This window comes from Haemaphysalis longicornis, unplaced genomic scaffold (assembly GCF_048455015.1).
Source record: "Haemaphysalis longicornis isolate Haplotype H1 unplaced genomic scaffold, Haemaphysalis longicornis Haplotype H1 scaffold_9, whole genome shotgun sequence".
NCBI classification, from domain to species: domain Eukaryota; kingdom Metazoa; phylum Arthropoda; class Arachnida; order Ixodida; family Ixodidae; genus Haemaphysalis; species Haemaphysalis longicornis.
In genome coordinates, this window is record NW_027526460.1 from 98403391 (window position 1) to 98428865 (window position 25475).

The 25475-nt window shown below is 46.2% G+C and overlaps 1 protein-coding gene across 1 annotated transcript in view; it reads right to left on the reverse strand.

Annotated features, from left to right (window-relative positions):
• Positions 1 to 2683: 2683 nt before the first annotated feature.
• LOC144153322 (venom metalloproteinase BumaMPs1-like) overlaps positions 2684 to 25475 on the reverse strand; it is a 61718-nt gene continuing 38926 nt past the window's right edge. The window contains exons 11-15 of the mRNA XM_077684973.1: positions 23769 to 23877; positions 23388 to 23555; positions 11808 to 11943; positions 5132 to 5245; positions 2684 to 2821 (exon numbers count right to left, since the gene is read on the reverse strand). Of these exons, the coding sequence (XP_077541099.1) occupies positions 2765 to 2821; positions 5132 to 5245; positions 11808 to 11943; positions 23388 to 23555; positions 23769 to 23877 (584 nt within the window). The 3' untranslated portion in view covers positions 2684 to 2764. The remainder of the gene's footprint in view (positions 2822 to 5131; positions 5246 to 11807; positions 11944 to 23387; positions 23556 to 23768; positions 23878 to 25475) is intronic.

Here is a 25475-nt window from a genome sequence, read left to right on the forward strand (position 1 = left end):
TGGTAATACTTTTTCAGCGCGAACTTTTAAAAAGCTCATGTAAACTCACCCATCTCGTTACCACTATTCATGAACTGGTGTATTAACTTGATAAGGCTGAACAAATCAGCGTCATTTTTCTAGCGTTCAGCAATAGCTTTGACCGTTTTCCGCACAGTAAACTTAACCTAAAGCCTCAAAAAATTGGTCTGCCAATAACTCTCGTAAAATGGATCCAGTCCTATCTCTCTAATCGTAAACACTTTGTTAAAGTAAATAATTCCTTTTTCCGCGCTATCCTCCTGACTTGCGGTATTTTTCAGGACAGCGTACTAGGACCGGCGCTGTTTTAAACGTTAATGATAATAATGATTGTAATGATGCACCATCGATGGGTTTAAAGTTGTCTGCTGATGCCTGTGTACTCGTCAAACATATTTCATCCACTTGTGACCAAGGTAACGTTTAAAGTAACCTTGAAAACGTCGCTGAAGGGTTGGGAAATTGTATACGGAATTGAAGTATTTATAAATCTGTATTGCTTTAAGTAATCAAAACATTTATTCCCGTTTGCTTACAGGCTTAATGCCCACACGTTGAAACACATAGATGAACATTGATATTTAGAGGTTACTATCGCTAGTCAACTGGCTTGGACCAGCCACATTAATAAATATGTTCATCTCAGCCTTCAGAAAAATCTGGTTCGTCAAGAATAAACAAAAAGAGGAATCGGACGCAGAATGCGACCCATTTGTTAAAAAGATGTTCGTAAACTAGAAATCGGGCAATTAAAAGCTGTCCGATTTAATTATAACAGTTAACACAGCCGCGCTTGGCCGTCCCTTCTCATATCTAACAACAATATAATGATTTTGGAAAAAGGGAGGCAGCTTGCACCACTCAAGTTTCTGTTTTCACTTAATCCAGATCAGCATTCACATCCCTAAATCCAGCCTCCTATGTACAGGCTAGCACATCTCCCCCTACTAGATGCTCCCACGAGCACATTTTAACTCCAGCTTTTGCTCGCACCAATATTTTTAAGCATTCTTTTTCCCCTGCCCAATCGAACGCGGAATAAGTTGCCAGCGGATGTGTTTTCGGCGCGTGATATCATATCGATTTTGAAAGGCTTCTTTTTATTGCGACGTGTAAGCACGGCAGCTGCGCTACTGCTACTTGCGTACCATCCCTTTCTTTCCTTGCAAGTTTTTTCTTCCTTTTTCCAACCTTCGTCAGACTTCATTGCCCTTTTTTCAATATGTTTAACTTCACATAGTTTCACAATGTTTTGTTTTTGATGTACTCGTACTTATGCATATTACACGCCCACCTGCTTACTCTACAGGCTGTAGTATAGACTAAATAAATAAATAAATAAATAAATAAATAAATAAATAAATAAATAAATAAATACGGGGGGTGCATTGCAATGCTCTACTTTGGATTTGTGGTCTTATGTGTGTGGCTTAGTTCTCTTTTAGTGACCCTTAACTGGGCATTTGTGTATCAGATAGTACGAGGCACAGGTGTATCTGAAAGTAGTGGTGCATTAGATAGTACAATGAGGGACATTCCTTCAATTACGTACTATGCTTGCTCCTGGCATTCGCGAAAAATCCCCCCTTTCTCTATCTCCCTCTCTTTATGTATATATATATATATATATATATATATATATATATATATATATATATATATATATATATATATATATATATATATATATATATATATATATATATATATATATATATATATATATATATATATATATATATATATATATATATATATATAATATATATTTATATATATATAGAAATAAGTTTTGACAGTAAGGAATGCCAAGGAAACCAAAGCGGGAATGCAGTAGGTCATTTATTATTGTTGAAACCGATGAATTTTTGAAAGACAGAATGACAGTGGAGAAAAAATACTCGCAAGGTAGGATCCGAACCCACGACCTCCAGAATACGATTCTGGTGGAATGACCAGTACGCTACCGACGGGGCTGTTCTCCTCTCCACTTCCTCTGGTATTTATCTTGAGGTATTTGGTTTCCTGCTCTTGGGTGTGATAGCCAGCACCACTCGGGCTACTTGGAGTGAAGGAGACCTTTTTAATCCCCGAGCCGGGATTCGAGCGTCTACGACATGTCGAGAGTGGTCTACCAGCGTTGAACCCTCTTTAGTTACCTATGGCACCAAGACTTCCCGAACAGAGACCCTCGCTATGCATGTAGCGAACCAAAAATAGGAAATGAGGGGCCCGTTGAATCAGACATAAATAAGTGTTGGCAGGGAAGAAGGCCAAGTAAAGCAAAGGGGAGAATGCGGTAGGTCATTTATTGTTGTTGAAACCAAGGAAGAATTTTTTAAAGACCGAACGGAAGTGGAGAAAATTTATGTCTTAATTCAACGAGCCGCTCATTTCCTATTTTGATTCACTGTGTGTGTGTGTGTGTGTGTGTGCGGGTGAGTGTGCGTGTCTTTTTGTGTGTGTGTGCGTGCTTGTGTGCGTGCGTGCGTGTGTGTGCGTGTGCGTGCGTGTGCGTGCGTGCGTGCGTGTGCGTGTGCGTGCGCGTGCGCGTGCGCGTGTGCGTGTGTACTAGCGCTGTTTGCCCTATTTGGCCTTGCGACATTAAAATGCAGCCATCTTCGTCTGTTGAAGATGTGAATAAATAATGAGGCGAAGAAATGGACAGTAATCGTATTTTATTTAAATAATTCAAGAGGCGATGTCACTTAAATAAGAATAGCCTTCAGCTGACGATTATGGCTTACTCCCGGTAATTTGTTATCTTGGTAGTTGTTGAACAGTTGCCGAGCATGCAAACCTAATATAAAGAAAAGCCATCAGTCACAATGCTGAAACATGTCAAAAACATAAAATGCACTATGAAGAATGTAACAAAATATAAAGCAGCCTGTAGGCCAAAGCACTGTGCCAAATTTGTGAGAAACAGAAACCTTCGGCAAATGAGGCCTGTGAATAATTAAAATAATGAGCAAGCTTTTTGTACAAGCAAGTGCTCGATGCCAGAATTTGTTGGTGTAATTCAAGCTGACTTTCTAGGTCCTCCTCATGGTTGGGTAATTTTGACGGCTTTGCTACCATAGTCCTATGATGCCATATTTCCCAACAAAAAGCTCCAAAAGGTGAAAATACTACGGCTATGTCAGTTTCCGTTTGGGGAGTATGACACGGGCAATACGGGTGCCAATTTTATTCTCTCAAAATGGAATAGCAGGTTGTTTTATAGCAGCGCCTATGCGGACAGAAAGGTAAGCAAGGATAATATATTACCGAAATAGCCATGGGTATCTTGATGAATTGGGCGAGAAGAGTGACAGAAATATTTTAAGGGTTTGATAATAAGCCCTACTAGGCTGCTGTTAGGATATTATAGGACTGACATTTTAATTTCTCTAAAAGGCCATACAAGAAGGTTCAAAGCGGACCATTAAAACTAACGCCCTGTTTTTATCATCTGCTGTAACTCACGTCTTCCTTCAACCTAATTTTTCTTCTTCGGTTGAGTGATACCCAACCAGAAGACCTTCAATTTCAGGTTAAAAAATGAGCGAAAGCTGCGATAGTTGCATGCAGATAATAACGGAATAGATCATAGCGCAAATTCCACACAAGACTACACAAAACACGGGAGCACAAGAACACAGCGCCTGTCCTGTCTTTTCAAGTGTTCCCGTCGAGTGCAAAATTTGCGCTGTTTGGTTATTCCATTAGAGTGGTAACCTAACAACCTGCAATAACGCGAATGGAAGCAGAAGAAAATTTCGCCGTTCGGGTTCCTCAGATTCGGGAAACTGCCAATACGGGGCTACGAGGTAGAATTTGGAAAGAAGGCAACACAGACATAAAGCGGTGTTTGGATAACGTGCCCTAAGTCATCCTTCCTATGCCTGCATCTCGTATATATCGATTCCGTTAATTTCCCACGGACATTTTAGCCATGGGTTGAAAAAGACAAGTATTGCGACCAGAATTGTGAAGTGTGAAGTTTCAATGTAAGAATACCATCCCTCAACCTCCTCTGAGCCCTTTTATTGAACTGTCAACGTAAAGCTGCTTTCCAAGAAAGCGCCTCATGTACTTTTCCTTCAGCGACATCGCAGGACTGTGCGGATGTAGTAATGAGATGGCAAGTTAAGCAGCGTTTACTATTGATACAACGTGTCTACTTCTCCCCCTCTTCATATGCACTTGCAGTGATGCTGTGCACTTTTGGAATTCCGCCAAACAAAACCGCCTCCCTCGTATGAACCACAGCGATGCGTACGTGAAATGAGGTCCTTCCCTTGTATTGTCAACGCCCGCATCAATTAGTCCCGTACATCTAAGGTCCCCATGCGGATATCCTACAGCTGAAGAAACAAGCCCATCTGCGCCATCGCACATGGTGGCTCTCACTGCCTGAGGCTTCCTTTGGCCATAGGAAAAACAGAACCTGCGCAGCTTAATTTTAGAGAGATTGTGCGTGGCTTCATCATGCCATTAGTTGTGGTTGGGGCAAAGTCGAAAGGATGTCGCCAAGACTTGCAGAATCAGCCCAGGAACTATAAAGACAAAGAGGCACCGACAAGAAGGGTTAACGCCAAATAAAACAGATAAAGTTGTTGCTTGTTCGATGCAATGCAACGATGATTATGCAAATGAACCATGCAACACCGCTGACAAGTAAAAGGTATAGCCTGTAATATACTATTGCCGGCCACTGACTGGGAGCACTATAACTGGTATAATTTGTGTTGTAGTATTAGGCTGCGGATGTTTTAAGGCACCTTTTTAAAGGGGTAAGAAACGTCCATATTTGAAGTGGGGCTGCATTTAAGATTTTTTAAAGGCAGTCTGCCTTATTGAGCCGTGCAATTAGATGTTGCATTGTTTCCTCTTCAGCACCACTCCTGGAAATTCACCACGCAGCAAAATATATGCGAGTAATAGGACGCATGCTTACCGAAAAGCAAAATTAAACGAAACATTTATATATCCAAAGTAAATGGCATCGCGGGGTTCACAATACTCCCTTTACGTTCGGTTTGAGTACTGGTGTTTAAAAGTGGGCACAGTGAAAACGGCGGAGATAACAGGATGGAGTCGTTATTTGCGTAATCGGCATACTAACCCCATTTCCTCGGCATTTTGTTCCATCAACGACGTATGCAAGCTTGCTCTCTGAGTGTGATTTCCTCTTACTGGTGAAACATGTTAAAAGACAATTGTCGGTGTTTCCTTTCCTCTAAAGAAACAAGGTTGCTGTTATCATGTTATACAGGAAACATTTTTCAAGCAAGCAGGGCGAGTATTGTTAACGTAAGAAAAGCGTTTTACACATCGTATTTTCGACACCAAGCCAAAGAGATCTTATAAACTGTACTTCGAGTTGTACATTATTCGTAGTCATAGCCCTCGCAATATAATGCGGCCACAACTAAGCACTACCAGTGGCTGCATTGCAGTTACCATTACCAAGGTTTTAAGTTTCATGGTCATTTATAAAGCTGCATAGCAATCTCACATAACTTACCCGCTTGAAGAAGGCCTTTGGTGACTGCTCATTAGTCTAAAGATATATTTTAGAATGTACTGATGTCCTTTGTAAGAACGATCTTTTGGAATGCGCGGACCAGCGAACAGGACAATATGATGATGTTTCATGTATCCTTACAAAACGTTTGTTTATATATATGTATAGCGAATCAGAATAGGAAATCAGGGGCTCGTTGAAAATAAGGCAGAAATAAAGTTTGGCAGTCAAGAAAACCTCGGAAAGCAAAGTGGAGGATATTGTACGTCATTGAAACAAATAAAGAATTTGGAAAGAAAGAAAGAAAATGGAGAAAAAATGCCCGCCAGGTGGGATCCGAACCCACGACCTCCAGAATACCGGTCTTGTGTGATAACCACTACGCTACCGGCGGGGCTATTTTTCCCCTCCACTTTCTGGGGTATTTATGTCAATGTAATTTTTTCCTGTGCTTGGGGGTGGTAGCCAGCGCCACTCCGACTTCACTGGGTGAAGGGGACCTTCTTTTTAATCACCGGGACGGTGACTCGAGTGTCTACGACATGTTGAGAGTGGTCTACCAGCGTTGAGCCCTCTTAAGCTTCCTATGGCACCAAGACTGCCACAACTGAGGCCCTCGCTATGCCTGTAGCGAATCAGAATAGGAAATGAGGGGCTAGTCGAAAATAAGACAGAAATAAAGTTTGGCAGTCAAGAAAACCTCGGAAAGCAAAGGGGAGGATATAGTAGGTCATTGAAACAGATAAAGAATTTGTAAAGAAAGAAAGAAAGTGGAGAAAAAATGTCGGAGAAAAAAAGTCGGAGTGGAGAAAAAAGTCGAAAGTGGAGTAAAAAAGTCGGAGTGGCGCTGGCTACCACCCCCAAGCATAGAAAAAAATTACATTGACATAAATACCCCAGAAAGTGGAGGGGAAAGATAGCCCCGCGGGTAGCGCAGTGGTTATCGCACCAGACCGGTATTCTGGAGGTCGTGGGTTCGGATCCCACCTGGGGGGATTGTTTTTCTCCACTTTCTTTCTTTCTTCCCAAATTCTTTATCTGTTGCAATGACCTACCAAATCCTCCCCTTTGCTTTCCGAGGTTTTCTTGACTGCCAAACTTTATTGCTATATATATACACACACACACACACACATATATATATATATATTTGCAATAAAGGAACTCACAAAGAGAGCGGGCAAATACTGTAAGTAAAGACAGAGACACATCAGAAAAATATTAAAGAAATAGAACTTTACTGACGTTTCAGGAAGAGGACTTTCTTTCTTCAAAGAACAGGGTTAGCTGGGTTCAGTGTTATATATAGAGAGAATGTAGCAAGACAGAGGGCAGGGCACGGGAAGGGAGAGTTCGTATAATCGGGTCATAGTTGGAGGGAAGCGAAAAAAATATGGGAGAAAAAAAACACAAAAAACCACAATCATGTTTTTTGAGCATGAGAAAGAAGAATGAAAACAAATTTACAAGGAAATTGCTATTTTCATTTTAGTGTCCCTTGGCAAGAGGGGGAAAAGAGAGGGGTCAAAAGAAGGTATACCCATGCAGGAATATGGCCCACATCTGGCCATACACATCCGTTCTAAAAATCAGAGTCGCGTGATTGAAACAAGAGAGAGTACTATAGTTGACTTCTGGTGTGTGAGGAAAGGGTAGCGCGCAGAAAAGCAGTGAGACAGGGAGTTTTGACAGGAAGTGAGCATGCATTCCCATACAAAGGGCAGCAAAAAGCAGAAAAAAGGAGAAAAAAAAAGACACGGTTAAGCAAGTCACAAAACGAAAGATAACACGCCCATGACGCGAACCTGGACGTACACATCTGGACGTCACATGGCGGCATCGGGAACCCCGAGGAGGTCATCAATGCATATTAGAAATCGGGAATACACAAAAAAAGGACGGGGAGAGGAAAGCAATCACACGCGCTCGCGCACTCAAGTAGATTACAAGGTTAGAGTATCAAGGCTAACAATCTTCTTCTATCGAGAACATGATGTGCGGACTTGCTGGTCAGCGTTGATTTAGTGAAGCTAGTGCGCTAAAGAACGCGGTGCTAGCACGCAACTATAACCATCTACTGGGGCTCGCCAACTGGTATGAGAGTTTCAGGAAGTCCTCTTCCTGAGACATCAGTAAACTTTTATTTCTTTAATGTTTTCCTCGTGCGCCTCTGACTTTACTTAGCATTATTCTTATCAAAAACTCTTATCAATGCTGGCTACGTATGTACTGGTGGGACTCCCAACAGAGCTGACGAGCCCCCCCTCAAGGAAGTTGACCACTCCAGCCGTACCGGTGAAGATGTGCATCGTCATCAGCATGGGGCTCCTGGATAGTGTTTGACTGTCAATCGGCTGGTAAACCAATATCTTCCGCCCAACCAATTGTAAGCGAATCAAGTTGTCGGCTGTGGAGTGACCTGATGATCTGTTGGCTGTAAGCCCAAACTATAAATTTAGGGTGATCAAAGTTAAGTCGACAAGTGTTTTTTAAGTGCGAATGCACTTTATAAGCGACCCCAAACCTTCCACCGCCGGCGGCGGCGGCGGCGTCCGCAGTCCTCCTCTCTATATAAAAAAAAACAGCATCCGGCGCCAGGTTTCGATCCGAGGACTTTGCGGCCGCAGCGCGACGCTCTACCGACTAAGCCACGGACGCGACGCTGATATCAGTGTTAGTAACGCGCCTTATATCTTTAACGCATTCAAACTACGTCGTCAGCGCCGTGCGTTGGCGACTCAGCGGCGTTATAGCGGCTTGATAACTGCGTGGTGTACACGTGATACTACAAATCCGATGGAAGAGATGGAAGAGAAGGCGGCGAGGCGGTGGGCTGCGGGGGCCGAGCGCAAGCGCCGCAAGCGGGCCGACAACCGTGCATTCGCACTTTCACATTCTCCCCCTCGGGGAAATGCGGGGGAATTTTTAAATTGGGCGCATAGATGTACGTTAAAGGAGCCATGAATACAAAATACAAGTTGGGTTTATTAGAAAGACTGCTTCGTCCAGATAACAATGATACCAATATCATCGCTATCTTCGAACAAATAACGCAGATATTAAAGGAAACGTGTGAAGCAGTCGCGACCCCCTAGCCAATTTCCCGCAACTTTCCTATGACGTCACGGAACCTTGTTTGTGCGATTGGCGGCCACCTAACTGACTTGTCGCGGCGACACATGACTGGACGTCTGTAATGGGGCCTCTAGTTCCATTTGACCGCATCACTTGAATGCTAACCTGCAGTTAACGCACTGAAAATTATGTTTTATTGTTGGCCCGTATGACGTCATTCTTGCTCATAACACGTTACTGTGGCGCAAAATTTGAACAGTTTTAATACTTCTCGCTTTTTTTCGTTAAAAAACATCTTTTGTGGCTGTAATGGAGCTGAGTTGGATACTGAATCCTAGTTCTTTTAAATTAAACGAAGTTGTATTTTCTCTTCATGGCTCCTTTAAGCCCACCTCTGCAATGAGGATATGCGCCTAGGGAGCCACAGAATGAGGAGGTAATTATTGATCTGGGTGGCCTAATTAACTAAAATTGAATAATTAACTTTTTAGTCGCTGCTGTTAGCAGGCATGTTTGTATTGATAGGATAGAGGCAATCCTGTTTCTACGCATTTTCATTTGACAGAACCCTTTTAGTCCAACATATCAAACTGTGAAGTACAATTGGCGTCGCATAAATACGCATGCAAGAGAGTACAGATTGACGCAAAGCTCGTCCCTTTTTTGACGTGCCTGGTCTGCACGGTGTTAAGTTTGACAACGGGGTGCAGGCATAGGCAAAAACAATAACTGGCACTCTTTCAGTCTTCAATGACGTTATCGCATTCGCAGTAATCGGAGCCGCTATCGAAGCACACAACAAAAGGGAGGGGCTTTTTTTCCGGTTTTTACTGTCTAGCGTGCGTAATCATGCGAACTGAAATTAAAATTCGCAGTTCAATATCTCGGAGAGCAGATGTGCTAAAAGAATTCTGCAAATGAAACTTCGTGGAAACACGATTGCGTCTAACTTTTCAATACAAACATGCCTGCGTAATGCCGCCCCTAAAAAGATATTATTCAATATTATATAATTAGGCCGCCGATATCAATAGTTTCCACCTCGTCCTGTGTCTCTAGGGGCAAAAAACCTCACCTTAGAGGTGGTTTTCATGTAAATCTAAGCACCTGATTAAAAAAAACCCTGTCGACTTAATTTTGGTCACCCTGTATATAAATTTCACTTACGGGCTGTTTTGGTTTTTTTATGTCCTCGATATTCTTGAGCGCCGTTAACGTTTCTCTTGCCTTTGTAGCTCTGCTGCTAAAAATATGCTGAAGCCTCTGTCTCGCATAGCGGGCCGAGACGGCACGCAGGATAACTATAATAAGGACTTTGCATTCACCGGAAGGCATAATAATATTCTTGTTACGGGAAACGATCTTCCATTTAACATGAATATACCTAAGCGAGGCACTTAGGTTTGCTTACGACGACTTGAATGCGAAAGCACGAGCACACCCGAGGGTACGTCTGTTGAGTCGCAAAACATAGGATTTTTGAATCCGCGATGAGTCAGCCTCGGCAAATGCCTTACACTGGGCAATAAGCAACAGTAGCTTTTTAAAAATTACGGCTGACAATGTTGACGTCACGGCCAAATGGGAATTTCCGACTCGGCCATGAGCTTCTGACGACCACGGTCTTTGTTATCGGCATATCTTCTTGAGTAGCCTTGTGAGAACGTTAGGTCTGCATTAATATCTAACACTGAACGAAACTACGTGCCAAACGCCACCAAACTGAACGCAAGTCGAGGGGTCGGTAAGCTAGAGGACGTCAGACCTCAAAGTGTAGCTTTGGCCTAACGTCGCGCAGTGGCACACCCGATGGGGACGTCGCGTCACAGCATATTCCTTACTGAAGAGTTAATATATTCATTATTTACCAGTTCATGCGGGTCTCTTCACTAAAGAACAACATATGTGTAGTATTAGGGCTTCGTGAAAATGACGAGGCCCACGAGATTGAGCAGTGAAGCATAGCCAGGGAAGAGCCGTGATGCTTTCGAATTCGAAGGACGTAGGTGCACTTATGAGCCACGATAGGGTTGCAGTCAATTTGTTTTGTACTCTTCTCTCATTCCGACACGTTTTGTTTATGTGCCCCGATAATCTCGTTTCTAGGGGCGTTAAAGGGGCCATGCAGACAAAATACAAGTTTGTTTTATTTGAAAGACTTGGGGAATTCTAGTGCCCCCAGCGCTTATCCAGCAGCAAACGGTGCTTTATTCACTGAGAAATTTATTAGGTTAAGTTAAAATTTAAATTATCCCACCAAAATCGTATGTATCGCGACGTCTGCCATGACGTCACAAGAACGGGTGTTCCAGCGAACTTCAAGTGCACTGTGCAGTCTGCAGCGGACTGCAAAGCCTTGCTTACCGTCAGCCCTCCTAGATGGCGCCACCGTACTGCGCCGCACCGCTGTTCGTATCTGTTTTATTTTTGACGGTGTTTGCACCTTTGTTGTTTTTGTTACTGTAAATAGTAACAGTTTTGTGAAACACGGGGTATACTCGAAAACAAAGTCACGTAAGACAATGCCGCATATGCCAATGGGCCTGGGTCGTGTGAGGGCTGCACTGCAGTGAAGGTATAACAAGCGTAGGGTGCACAGTACCGACAGCAGTACGGAGTGGCAATTCTACGTTTATACATACTTTCGTAACTTCTATTGCCTATACCACTATTCTTACTGCTATAGAAATAATAAACGCGCATTACGATTAATGAGAATATGTTGTTCTACAAGCTTATAAGATCTGCTTAACATGCTTTTACATTCGCCAGCCTCAGCCAATTTCTACATATGACGTCATTCGTTTCCAGGCTGTGCATATTACGTCATATGTTCTAAGGGAAGAAATGAGCTGGTGAGTCCCATGGCCTTTTCCTTTTATCCAAAATTTACAGCTTAATTCAGTGAAGTTTACGTTAAAAGTAGTGACAGTGTGATTCTTACGGGGCAATCCTTTGAATGACCCAAGCTTGTGGTTTGCCTGGTTCGCCCTTTTGAGTGGTGAAGTGGCTCAAGCATTTGCCTTTCACCTCACGCCTCTAGGTTCGATTGCCGTTCCTTCTGCGTTTCTAGTGCGATATCCCCCGGCAGGTTTTTTGCACCTTCCACTGCTCACAACTCCGGTCTTTTGTTCTGATGAGGCGCAAAGCGCTAGCGCCTTGAAAGTAACCATCTTAGGTATAACAAAAAGAGGCTCACTTTGTCCGCTGTTACGTCACGGTAACTGTAATACACCTTCTGGCAATATCTATCCCAGTTCATGTTGTAGGCTGGCCACTTCGTCGAGTAATAGTACTTGCTTTGTGTGTATTGCAGGCAGGTGTAGTTCGGGCGGCTGAAAGGTAATGTAAGATATTAGTTACGGAAAAGTTATGGGCCGGGGAGGATCGCATGAAGTATCTTGAAACTTTCGTGCCAGAACTCAGGGGAAAATTGGAATGAAACTGCTTTGCTTTCATATTAAACCATACAGAGAAGAGAGAGAGAGAGAAATAACTTTATTGGGAGAGGCTGGTGATCCTAGGCGTCGGCCAAGAGCCCTTGGGCTCTAGCAGCGTCTTCGGCCAGCTGGACGGCCCAGACTTGATCCGCTGGGTCGTGGCTAAGCAACACGGTCTCCCATTGCTCCGCCCAAGTCATTCTGCGCGCGGGTATAGCCGCCTGCGGGCAGGCCCATAGCATATGTGCTAGATCTGCCCTTTCTTTACATTTATGGCATTTATGCGAATGTTGCCCTGGATAGCAGTAGCTATACATAACCGGGTTTGGATATGAGTTCGTTTGAAGTAGCCGCCATACGACGGTTTGCCTCTTGTTGAGTGACGGGTGAGCGGTGGGGAAATGGGCCCGTTCCAGACGATAGTGGTTTTTTATGTCCCTGTAGGACACGAGCCGATCCCTACCCGACCATCGGAGCGAATGGGCGAATGGGGTGTTAGGGTTGATGTCAGCTCGGTCGGTGAATCCTAGAGCAGCATCGTGCGCGCACTCGTTCCCGGCTAGGCCGGAGTGGGCAGGTGCCCATATCAGGTAGATTTTGCCGGTCCGCGCGTCGCGACGGAAGCCAGATGTGAGAATTGCAGACGGTTCTGGGGAGATTCGCCGTCTCGAAAAATTTATATTAGCAGATTTAGAATCACTGATGACATATTTGATATTTGCGGAGGCCGTCGTTGCCAGTGCTATGGCCGCCTCTTCTCCCACTTCCGGTTCCTTCGTGCGAATCGAGCCGGAAGCTATGAAATTTCGCTGCCGATCGACTACCACGAATGCCATGGCGTCGCGGCCTTCGTAATCCGCTGCGTCCACGTATGCCACGTTCTCTGATTTTAAGTGCGAATGCACTTCTTAAGCGACCCTGAATCACGCGTCCACCGCCGTCCGTCCATCCGCACCACATACCCACTTAGGGCGATTGGCCAAGAAGAGTTCCTAATTTCTTTAACACATACCCACTTAGGGCGATTGGCCTAGTCCTCCAGCGCGCCACCGCGCCCGCCGCCCCGCCCCGAGCCTGCCCCCAGGCCACCGACGCCATCGACGACTGCTGCTTCGCCAGGAGCGGAAGTCGGGGCGAGTACTGCGGCGTCTACCTCGTCGGTCACGTCTACGCGAACCTCGTGTCGCACGCCGTGTCCACCTCGCCGGTCAGGGACGAGTCGCCGTACAGTGCCGTCTACACCGACGCGTACTCGGGCGACGGAATCGTGGTCGTCACCCTCTACCTCGCGCCAAACATCTCGCGCGACGACGTCGTCGAATACGTGGACGCGGCGATGGAGAGTGTGGCCAGGCGCGTAAAGCCCTCGGACCCGGTCGTGGTTGTTGGGGACTTTAACGTGGACGTGCGAAAGGGCGGCGAGTGGTTGATGGAATACATGCTCGCCAACCACTACATGACGTGCCTACCGCTAGAGGCTCCCACCACCATCAACGGCAGCTACATCGACCTGGCCTTTGCGAGGAACTGTCTGATACGCGCGGTCTTGCAACAACTCTTGACCGTACATTTCAGTGACCACAAGGCGGTCATAATGACCAACAACTACAACGACAACACCAACAAGTGCTGAATAAAGAATACTGTCGTTTCACTTTACTTGCGTGTGTGTCTGATCTCATCGAACATACACTTTAATTCACCAAGATTTCCAGAGAACGACTAACGGGGTGTGTGAATCCCCACTTGATCACGCGGGGGTGTTAAATGCAACTAACGGGCGAATGCCAACATAGTTCAACATAACTCCCCCTCATAGCATCACCCGTGCATTCGCACTTCCCCATGCTCCCCTTCGGGAAAATGCGGCTGAGTTTTTTTCGTACTGTTTGTCTAAGGCTTTGGCTCGCACGTGTCTTCGTTCCAGATTGTGCACGGGATTCATGTTTTTTGGAATGGGTGGTATGGATATGCCTTCTCTTATGGCTGGTTGAAGTGGGACCTTGGTTGGGGCAGTATTCGGGTAAGTGATGCCAATAGAGTCGAGGATGTGCCGTCCAGTCGCGCTGTACGTAAGTCGTTCTCGTTGCGCTAAGCGTTGAGCTTCGATGAGTTCGCTTAGCATATTGTGTAGCCCAAGTGCTCGAAGCGTTCGGTCGATGCGGTAAGCGGTATCCCGATAGCTTGCTTGTAAGCTCGCCTAATGAGAGCGTCGATTTTGTGTTCTTCGTCCTTTTTAAGGTCTAAGAACGGAGTGACATACGTTATCCTGCTTACAACAAAAGTTTCAACTAATCTTAGTAGATTGAGTTCCTTCATGCCGTGATGGCGGTTTGCAATACGGGATATGAGTCGGGTGATTTGCGAGACCTTCTTTTTGAGAGCGAGGATGGTTTAGGAATTGTGTCCGTTCGCCTGTATGTGAAGGCCAAGAACCCGTATGCTTGTGACTATAGGGATGCGATGGGTTCCACCACCAGCGAAGAGATGGACTTCCGGAGGGGTCTTATCTGTGCGCCGCCCTCGACTGGTTGGTCGATATAGTAAAAGCTCCGATTTTTGCGGAGAGCAGCTGACACCTCGAGGGCCGACGTAATCTTCGGAAGATAAAATATATTTAAGTAGACAAAGGTAGCGATGCTTTAACTACATCTGGATTCATTTTGCAAGTCGGGCTGCAAAGAAGGTATTAACATTTTATAATGTGTGGTCGAGCAGTTAGGAGGCGAGGATTAAATATAACTTGGAGATCGTTTATTTTTGTTCACATATGTTGGTGAGAATAGAATAAAGAGAATGCGAAAGTGAGCATACGGCTGAAAGTATTCGGTAGTCTGAATAGGTACGAGTGCGCCTTTTGCGTGGTGGCAGCTTACAAAACTTTTAGAGTTGCAATCATTCTGAAGGCCCGCTTGTAGGGTGCGTGAAAGCTCCCCAATAAAAAAACGGAAAGTATACACGGTCACCCTTTTTCTATTGTTTTCAAAGAAATATTTGAAGTTGTCTATGTCATTGGTCTGAGTTGCGCATGGTGACAAAGAGCCTTCTATCTCAGTCATAGTTGGTCATGGAGAAGAGGCGAATACGACTACCTTATTGAAAGTGGGCATCTGCAAGTTACGAGCGTCACCAAAAGCTGCAAGCGGACTTGATTACACTATATATGGCGCCGATTAGTTACGAAATGTTCTTCCGTTAAATGAAACATTAGAAGTAAATCAGGCGAATTAGTTTTTCATTTATGTTACAATTTGTGCTACCGGTGCATGTGCAACGGGAAAAAAAACATATTTGTGTGCGCCGAAAAAATGAAGCTGCCAAATAGCATCTACCGTCTTTCTATAAGCCATCCGGGAGCCTGAATCAATAAAGGTGGTCAGGAAGTTCAGTGCTCTAGTGCCCGAAGTGCTAACGTTAGAAAAAATTCCCCCGCATTTCCCCGAGGGGGAGAATGTGAAAGTGCGAATGCACGGTTGTCGGCCCGCTTGCGGCGCTTGCGCTCGGCCCCCGCAGCCCACCGCCTCGCCGCCTTCTCTTCCATCTCTTCCATCGGGTTTGTAGTATCACGTGTACACCACGCAGTTATCAAGCCGCTATAACGCCGCTGAGTCACCAACGCACGCCGCTGACGACGTAGTTTGAATGTGTTAAAGATATAAGGCGCGTCACTAACACTGATATCAGCGTCGCGTCCGTGGCTTGGTCGGTAGAGCGTCGCGCTGCGGCCGCAAAGTCCTCGGATCAAAACCTGGCGCCGGATGCTGTTTCTTTTTTAAATATAGAGGAGCACTGCGGACGCCCACGCCGCCGCCGCCGCCGCCGGCGGTGGATGGTTTGGGGTCGCTTATAAAGTGCATTCGCACTTAAAAAATTCAGAAAAGCTTGCACTCACGCGCAAGACTTGAATGGCGAAGCTGTTGCAGGTGATCCCTGACGGACACAAAGTGGAGTTGTAGTATCGTTGCGGTGTCGTGGTTGACGTCGCCGGCATGTCACTTCAGTGACCTAATGTTGAGCAAGGCCGGAGTGAGCTCGTCCTTTCGGTAGGCGTGTTCGTACGCAACTCTGCGAGCACGACTTATCGTCTCTAGCGGATGCTTTGCACGTCGAGCCTCTCAAAGCATGGCCTCTTCCTCGGCCGGCCGAACTATCTGCGTCAGGGCCATGTGGAGTGAATGATCCCCTACCGCAGCTTCGACATTCAAGTCGCGGCTTTTCTACGGTACAGAGCGCATGCGGAAGACGACAAGAGGACAAACGAATGGTAGGCCTACGCTATGACGCGTCTTTCTCGTTCTGAGCAAGTTTTGCCACGATACGGCAAACGCTGGAGTGTTTTTGTGGTCAATGTTGGCAAATCTCCCAAAGTGGGTGTGGCATGATGAACGTGGGCTGGAGGCAGGCGGCCAAGGCTGGAGTTTTTTGGCCAATATTGGCCAATCACCATACCTGGGTATGCTTAGCTTGACGGACGTGCACTCGAGGTATGCAAGCACGCGCGCTCAGCCTTTTCACGGGAAGTTTTCGGCGCGCACGAGCCCCGAACTCACGGCCAGGTAACAACAGCTCCGATGTTAACAAAAGCGGGCGTCCTGCCATCATTATCTTATCATCAGCCTGTTTGTGCACACGGCAGGACGAAAGCTGTCTCCCATGTTCCTTCAGTAGTTTTTACCTTGAGATGCTCTATGCATTCCTTCTACGAATTTTTTTAAAGCGTGTCCCCACTACGCGTTGTTTGTGCAACTTTTTTAAATGAAAACATACCCTACTGCTCCCTATTTCAGTGTGCTTGCCGAATGCCTCTCTCCCATATGCACTCTACTCCGTGCTTAGTACACAATGTAGTTACAGCCATCCACATATTCAACTATTTCATTCACTACGCCAAATGGGAGGCTTTCGTTGGTGTCTCTTTAACTTCAGGCTACTTCCTATTCTACTTCACTCGGATCTGAGCCACTTCTGTGGGATTTTTCTTAACAGTTCATATCTCCATGGTTATGATTTCAAACGAACTACTTTGTATGCCGGTTTCCCAAAATGGTTGGGTGCCATAATCTTCAAAATGAAAAAGAATTGGGTGTGCGCATGTTACCGGCTTTATCAATGTTGCATCTAATTAGGACATATGGCAACCATATTCACTTCGGACTGCAAACTTTTCGCACGCTCTTAAAATTTCATGATCTCAGAAGCCCACAAGAAAGGAAGCTTAGAGAACATGTATTTCACGTATTTGTAGATTTGCAAGCATGCCATTTAACTTGGACTTCAGAGGCTTCACCACCACGTACCCAGCTTTGTCTTCAATGGAGCCAATTTTTTTTGTCGCGTCCAGCTACCCTAGAACACAACGATGGTGATGTCTAGTCCAATAGGCATTCTTGAATACTTATTCCTCAGAACGCTCTCAATTTTGGTTTTATCCTTCACGCGCTAGAGAACTTTTGTGTGGTGAGGTCGACTACAGCGTCGGGGCTAAAAAACGTTCCGCATTTCGTGCGATTGTTTTCACGAGTCACTAGGCAAGATTACTCCGACTGAAAATCTCAAAGGGTAAATTATTGGATATTTTTTCGTATCCGTGGCTCCTCCTCTTGAAGATTAATGAGTTACTCCTCAGAAATGCAATAAATATCTTAGGAGAGATGGTGTTGCTTTGTCTTATTCTCTCTTTAATCCGGACCTTTACCCTGCTGTTAAAGAATACGACGCCCAAACATTCGTTATTTATTTTTTGTATATCGACGTCTGCTTTGTTCTCTGGTCTTTGAATGCTGTCAGTACTGCAGCGGTGCCGACAGAATGAACCGTTTGTGAAATGTATACCTGCAGTATGTAGGGTTTTTTAAATTTCACCCAAGTTGTTATTACCTGATTGATGACATGTATGTGACTCATTGTTTAGCAGCCTTTCCTAAATACAGCATATTATAAAAGTTGTCGTAAATCTAAAAGGTGGCTTATCCGGTTTGTCACTACATCTGAAAATGGCTTGTATAACTGAGACTACGCTAATGGGTGTGTATTTCTTCCGCCCTTAGACAATATTTTTTCAATAGCTTGCGTAGAACCGAGAGTAGGCTGACTGGCCTGTAATTCCTAACCTCTTTGATACATTTTAAAGCAAAGCTTTCCACCTCTACCAGCCAAAGGTTCCTTCGTGAGGTTCTCGACAAAAAACTCCCATTGCGGCTGGACAGGGGAAGGGCGGTTTTCACACATGGAGCACAGTGTAGATGGCGCCACGAATGGTTAACCAGCGTACCCCGCGCGCAGGTACATGATCACACCGGCGGGCACGTCGGCGGGACGGCTTTGTCGCGTGCGTTAGCGATGGTTTTCTTGGGCCTGTTTAGGTGCAGCTTCGTGTCCATTCTGCGCTTACTTCGAACGGCTTGATCAACTTGCTCGACAGAACCTACTGCGTAATTAGGACCCGAAAGAATTAAGTGGTCGTGCGGCAAAAAATTGGTTTTCAGAGCGGGAAAACAAAATAGAGAGCACATACAGACATCTGGCCGCTAGAGAAACGCTACCTTTTGCGCACTGCTTGCCACGAATGGGATTCCGTGTTCTAAATAGGTGAATACCGATTCGGTTGTGTTTTAAGAAGTATTACACAAGGCGAAAGCAGCAAGTGGTTCTTATGAATAGCTATTATAAAAGTTTTCTCAGCTTTTTCGCAATTCTCAAACTTACTAAACCTACTAGTTTAAATCGGCATGAATGGAAATCACTAAGCTCACATGCCGAATCGTTTGGGTGTCCGCAATGGTGTAGCGAGGAATTGCAGCCCCGAGCTAGCACATAAGGGTTCCGCTGTCTCACCCTTGAAAAGACGCTCCTTTACGTTTTCTTTCTGCCGACGCATGGCCGGCTACAGCGGTTGCGTCCACCGCTCTAGCGCGACCGTGGCCAACTCTGCCGCGTTCAGTACACCGCCCCCGCGAATTCCAGGTAACCGCTGGCAGAATCTCTGGTTTCACTCTTTGTAGGCCCACTTGGGTGTATTCAAGTGACGTTGCATGGGCAATTGTTGTGTGTGTTGTTTAAATGTTTACTTTTCAACCACCTTTACAGCGTGGATAGTATAGCTAATTGTTTTTTGACTGTCAGGACCTGGGACACCCACTGGCTCAGAGATGTTTCCGATTTTTTCAGAATATCCATCACTTGCTGTTCTACAACGCCGCGCTCAAAAGAAGGCCGCGGTATGTTTACCTGTCAGCCGTGCTGGCATCACCATTGTGAATACGGTGTTCCACGATAAAATCGAGGCTTCTACGGATGCCTCTCTGGCCGGGAATGATCAATGAGGACATGACGTTTCGTCTTCGTTCGGGGGTGGAGAGGAGGGAGCAAAACGGCATTGTTTACTTTCTCTTGCGGTCTATGTCTTCGGTGGTGTCTCCAGGTTGCAGTCTCGTCCACAGGTTGGTGGTCGAAACAAATATGTTTCTGTACAATCAAAACAACCCGTGAGCGCATTTGTAATCTGCTTTTGCAACACACGAAAAACAACGTGACCGCTTTTGAGCGTGGGAAGGAGACAGATTTGGGGCCATTCATTAGAGTAAAATTGTGGGATTCCCGCAAGGAGGTAACTTAATTTGAGGCCTCCTCACATTTAGGGCGGAAACTATGAACCGTCACAAAGGAAATAGGAACGCCAAGGAGATCCGTTGAAGAACAGCTTCGGGAAAGAACTTGGAAATTTGGAGCGGGTGATGGCCGTTGTTTTTATTTACTTAACAACTGTGAGAGAAAGCATGACACTTTGCACGAAGAGCACATCGGTGATTGGTGATTCGACATAGTCGCAATCCGGGACAGATGGGCATGCCAAAATTCCGATGTAGGTCGCAGACTTCGGGGCAAGTGGACATGCTCGGTCGAGCTGTATCGTGGCGGGGACACATCGGTATGAGCTGAAGCGAGTGGGAGATGGAGGTCCAGGACTCCTGTCTCACTGTCAATGCGAACTGCGTGTTCAGTCGTTGAAAGGAGGCACGTGTCTAGGACAGTGAACAGCACGGGTACAGGTGCCGTCAGAAGTAATTGGAGCACGAGAGCTGTGGCCGAACCGCACAGGAGCGCCGTGTAGCTGCACCGGCGGTAAACGAAAGGAGCACAGCACGCATGCGCACCTGCCGTCGGCGATAGCCCCTCCATACTTCTCAACCCATGTTTTTAAACGCGGCTTCGAGCATTATTCGCAGCATACTGGTCTCAGCGATGGCGCTGATAGCTGAGGCGGTATCTGGCAGCGTCGCTCAGGCACTTACAGCGCACGCGAGCTGCCGGAGAAGCGTCTCAATCGCGGGGATTTGAAGTATGAATTTTTCTTTGGTAATATTTTTAGGTGCGTGTGCTATCAGCGCCATCACCGAGATTAGTAAGTTGCGAATAATGCTCCAAGCCGCGTTTAAAAAAGTCGGTTGGGAAGCATGTAGGGGCTATCACCATCGGCAGGCGCGCATGCGTGTTCTACTCCTTTTGTTTACCGCCGGTGCAGCTACACGGCGCCCCTGTGCGGTTCAGCCACAGCTCCCGCGCTCCAGTTCCTTCTGACAGCACCTGTACCACGGGTGTGGAGTGTTCCGTAGTTGCCACACGAGCAGTGCACATTCCAGGAAGTGCCGGCGTCCGTCAATAGGTTACACGCACAGGATGTAATGGTGTGGGTGCTTGCGTACGTGAAGGCCGACCCTAGCCGAGCTCCGTCGCCTCCGATATACGTGTGGTAGCGTGGAGTCAAGCGAGTGGCCAGCCAATGTTGCAGCCGTGAAGAAGTCCAGAAGCCGGAGGCAAAACGTAACTTTTTTACTTCATAGCGAGAGATGAGCCGAAGCCAAAGAACAATGCCCCGACGGGCGAGGTTACAGTACAAAACTCGAGCAGAGTGACAGCATTCATTCACTGCTCAAACAGGAATGAAATACAGCGCTTGGAGGGGTCGTATTTATACCCAAAGCGCTAACAGTCGAAACAAGCGTTCCCTCTCGATTGTGTACCCGACACGAACGGCACAGACCCACACAACGCTCTTTCCAGAGTTCGTGAGCAGTCGGTAGTAGCGGCGCACGCTGAGTCTGAGAGAGGGGAGAGAGGAGGTCTCTGCAGCGGACGCGGGGCTTCTGTGCCCTTGGGGCAAGCCTGTACGTGTTGCGTTGACACGCCATCGAATTTTGATCGTGCCGACAGATAGGCGCAAGATCCAGACATGTGGAGCCGTGCAAGCGTGGGTCACCGACAGGGGGGGGGGGGGGGGGGGCTGCTTGAATGGCGCACGTAGTGGAGGCTTCGCCGCACAGCCGAGGAGTGTTGCAGGAAAGCATGGCGGAGAGCCGATTCGTAACACAGCGTTGAAGTTTGGAACTCATTTTGATGTATGCATTCCTAAGTCAACTAATGCAGTAACCGGTACACCATCGATTTGAACGCCCAGCTAAAATCGTCTTGGTGAAAGAGTAAGCTCCAGGTTTTTTAACCGGGTCGGAAATGACCCGTCACATGCGGAAACTGCATTACCGAGTTTTTCGAAGGGGATTGAGCAAGGTTGGGCATCGGAAATGGAGGGGAGGTTGAGTTTACGAGCGGGACTGGCAACGTTTGGGCGACGGCGAGTGGTTATTCCGGTTGTTGGGACTATTTGTATTGACCTTGTGGGTGTCATGACGAGTATTAAAGTGTGACCGTGCGTCGCCACAGTAGCCGATAGGGCACATCGAGGACTGTAGAATGGGGTACCCTAACTTCAGCTTTCCTTAGCCAGTACCACTTCTTTTGTAGTACCGTCGCAAACCACTGCCTCGGTTCACCATCTTTGCCGTAGTAGATGTCTCAAGTAAAGAAAGTAAGTAGCTTTTACGCGTCTTGCGTAACGTGAAAATGAGACAGAATGCGATAAATCACAATATATGTTCTATTATTACCTAAAAGGACAAGCCTCACAATGAAGGCAGGCAGCAGCACTGTTTTGTGACACCGGCAAAAAATTTCAGCTGCCTTAAGGAAGCTATACAGATGAACTCAAAGAAAACCTGTTTCTATGCGGCCCTTCCATTTGCCGTATTGAATAGGAGCAGGTATAACAGATAAATATCACCGAAACATCACGCGCTATGTTGAAACTAACTGTAAAGCAAAAGCGTCAGAAATTATTCCCTATTTTCAAATAAAAGAACGAGCATCGTGATAAAACCAGCGAGCGACACCTTTTTTCTTGCAACGAAACAAATTGCTGCCGTCCGCTCCGTATCAGACGCGGGTTAATATGACAGTACGTTTTGCACTGCTGTACATGACCTGGATGGAAGGTATATTAGCCTTAACATTATAGCTGTTCTTGACATGTTCTTCGAAGCACCCAAAGACCACGCGGTGACGTTAGATGCATGTGTTTTTTTTTTTACCGTCTATGGTCAGCAATTCCTGCAAATATGTTCTTGCCATTCCTAGCTAGACTTTCACCCTGTTATAGTTCACGTTTGTCGTATTTGGCTACATCGGAAACATGCTTTGAAATGTAATCAGCGATCAGCACAAAGTCGTTCTTGACAAGACACGATGACTCCATTTGGGATGTATATCACGGGTCCGTAAGCTGAGAGAGGTGGGCTGGATAATAAACGCGAGAACATATTTACTCATGACGTTCAACTCCCTTGGTGGCCAAATATAGCAGAAAAAAGAAGTTCATTTTGCAACAATGGGATGTAGGCGAAGGTAACGGCTGGATTTGCGGAAAGTAATTAACCAGCACGGACTTACCCAGGACGCCCAAATGCCTCAGCTACCCGATCTTTATTATACCGCCCGGACGTGAGAGCCTTTGTTGAGGCAGTTGTATCGGTTTCGCCAAAAGCAAACATGCAGACACACAAGAAATTTGAACAAAGCCTGAAGCGGTAGAATGACAAGGCTATCTAAACAAATTGCAGTGAACAACTTTCCCTGAAGCGTTGTTTTTTTAAATTTATTACAAAGGGTGTCTCTCGTTTAGTTGTACCCTCATAGTATGGTTTTATTCTATTCGAGGCTTTAGTTTTTACCGTTAACGTTACATTTCTATCAGGCGTCCGAAGAAACAAAATTTCCTCCCGTTCTGTAAACTTCCGATTGCCTAACGTCCTCCCTAAAGTTAGGTGAATAATATGTTCCACGTGAACGGCAGATCATCGTACCATGGGTTTTACAATGATAATAAATGCTCCTCATTGTGCTCACAATTAGCGAGTCGATAGACTTTCATTAGCTCGTTTCCGGTTCACAATACCACGCACAAAACATTACGGGTACGTTGAACACGCTTTACATAAGCCGTTACTCACTTGTATATGTTCATTATCTCGCGCTCGCAGCAACGCGAGAACCGGTACATGTAGGGTTCGACAAACTTGTAGCTCATCATGTAGCCGTCTTTAAATGGGCAGTCTTCTGATCCGATCAGTCCTGCCGGCCATCCTCTTGGTTTGTCCCCGTCATGCGCACATCCGAGGCTACAGTTACAAAGTGAAACAAATTGAACACATTTAAGAAGTGTTCCCGAGTCTTTCGTTGATGACAGAGAAATTGAGCCGCTTTACTGCACTGCAAGGATAAGTAAAGGAAGTCATCGGAAGCTCTCCGGATTGACTCAAGGGCAGTAGCGCCTTTTAAAAGGTTGTACTAATTAGAGAGGAATTACTAAGGCGTCTCAAAGAATATCTTACACGTGCGCCACCTCGTGGGCGTACACGTAGACACCGTAGAAACTGTGGGGCCGCTCCTCTGACATGGCTACCTTCCAGGGAGTACAAACGGCGCCAATGTACGCGTAACCTGTTGAAAAAAAAATAAAATTAATTAGTGTATGATATTTCTTTTTTCAATGCCTTTCTATTAAGGAAAGGTTACAACATCGCCATTCATTAATGTTGTGCCACTAATTGACCTCTGTGCCATTTGCTTGTAACACTATCGATGCTAACCGCTTTTCTTGCAATGAAAGGGCTGGAGTCCTGGTTTATAGAAATCGAACGCTATCAAAGACAAATTACGGCTTGTAACCGGTCGATTTCATTCCATTGTTCATACGCAGAATAATACGTAATTTCTAGAGCAAGAGAGTTTTTTTTTCTAGGCATATGAAAAGTGATTATAATCAAATGCACGTGACTATAAAGCCAGGAAACCGCGAAAAAGGGGCTGGGCACACAGCGAAAAAAGGGCCCATCTCCCCGCGAGGGGGACTCGAGTAAATGCGTCGCATGGGGGGTGGGTGTATTGCGTTAACGTTTAGTGTTTGGGGAGTTGGTGGTAGTGAATGCGTTGTATCAGCAGCTTCTTGACGTAGTTTTAATGAGTCAAGGATATAAGGCGCATTCGTAGCCTTTCATTCTGCGTCGGTTTTGAGGCGCAGTGGGAAGAGCACCATGTACCTCGCGTTCCGCCCACAGGTAGTGAATGCGTTGTATCAGCAGCTTCTTGACGTAGTTTGAATGAGTCAAGGATATAAGGCGCATTCGTAGCCTTTCATTCTGCGTCGGTTTTGAGGCGCAGTGGGAAGAGCACCATGTACCTCGCGTTCCGCCCACAGGTAGTGAATGCGTTGTATCAGCAGCTTCTTGGCGTAGTTTGAATGAGTCAAGGATATAAGGCGCGTTCGTAGCCTTTCATTCTGCGTCGGTTTTGAGGCGCAGTGGGAAGAGCACCATGTACCTCGCGTTCCGCCCACAGGTAGTGAATGCGTTGTATCAGCAGCTTCTTGACGTAGTTTGAATGAGTCAAGGATATAAGGCGCATTCGTAGCCTTTCATTCTGCGTCGGTTTTGAGGCGCAGTGGGAAGAGCACCATGTACCTCGCGTTCCGCCCACAGGTAGTGAATGCGTTGTATCAGCAGCTTCTTGGCGTAGTTTTAATGAGTCAAGGATATAAGGCGCGTTCGTAGCCTTTCATTCTGCGTCGGTTTTGAGGCGCAGTGGGAAGAGCACCATGTACCTCGCGTTCCGCCCACAGGTAGTGAATGCGTTGTATCAGCAGCTTCTTGACGTAGTTTGAATGAGTCAAGGATATAAGGCGCATTCGTAGCCTTTCATTCTGCGTCGGTTTTGAGGCGCAGTGGGAAGAGCACCATGTACCTCGCGTTCCGCCCACAGGTAGTGAATGCGTTGTATCAGCAGCTTCTTGACGTAGTTTGAATGAGTCAAGGATATAAGGCGCATTCGTAGCCTTTCATTCTGCGTCGGTTTTGAGGCGCAGTGGGAAGAGCACCATGTACCTCGCGTTCCGCCCACAGGTAGTGAATGCGTTGTATCAGCAGCTTCTTGACGTAGTTTTAATGAGTCAAGGATATAAGGCGCATTCGTAGCCTTTCATTCTGCGTCGGTTTTGAGGCGCAGTGGGAAGAGCACCATGTACCTCGCGTTCCGCCCACAGG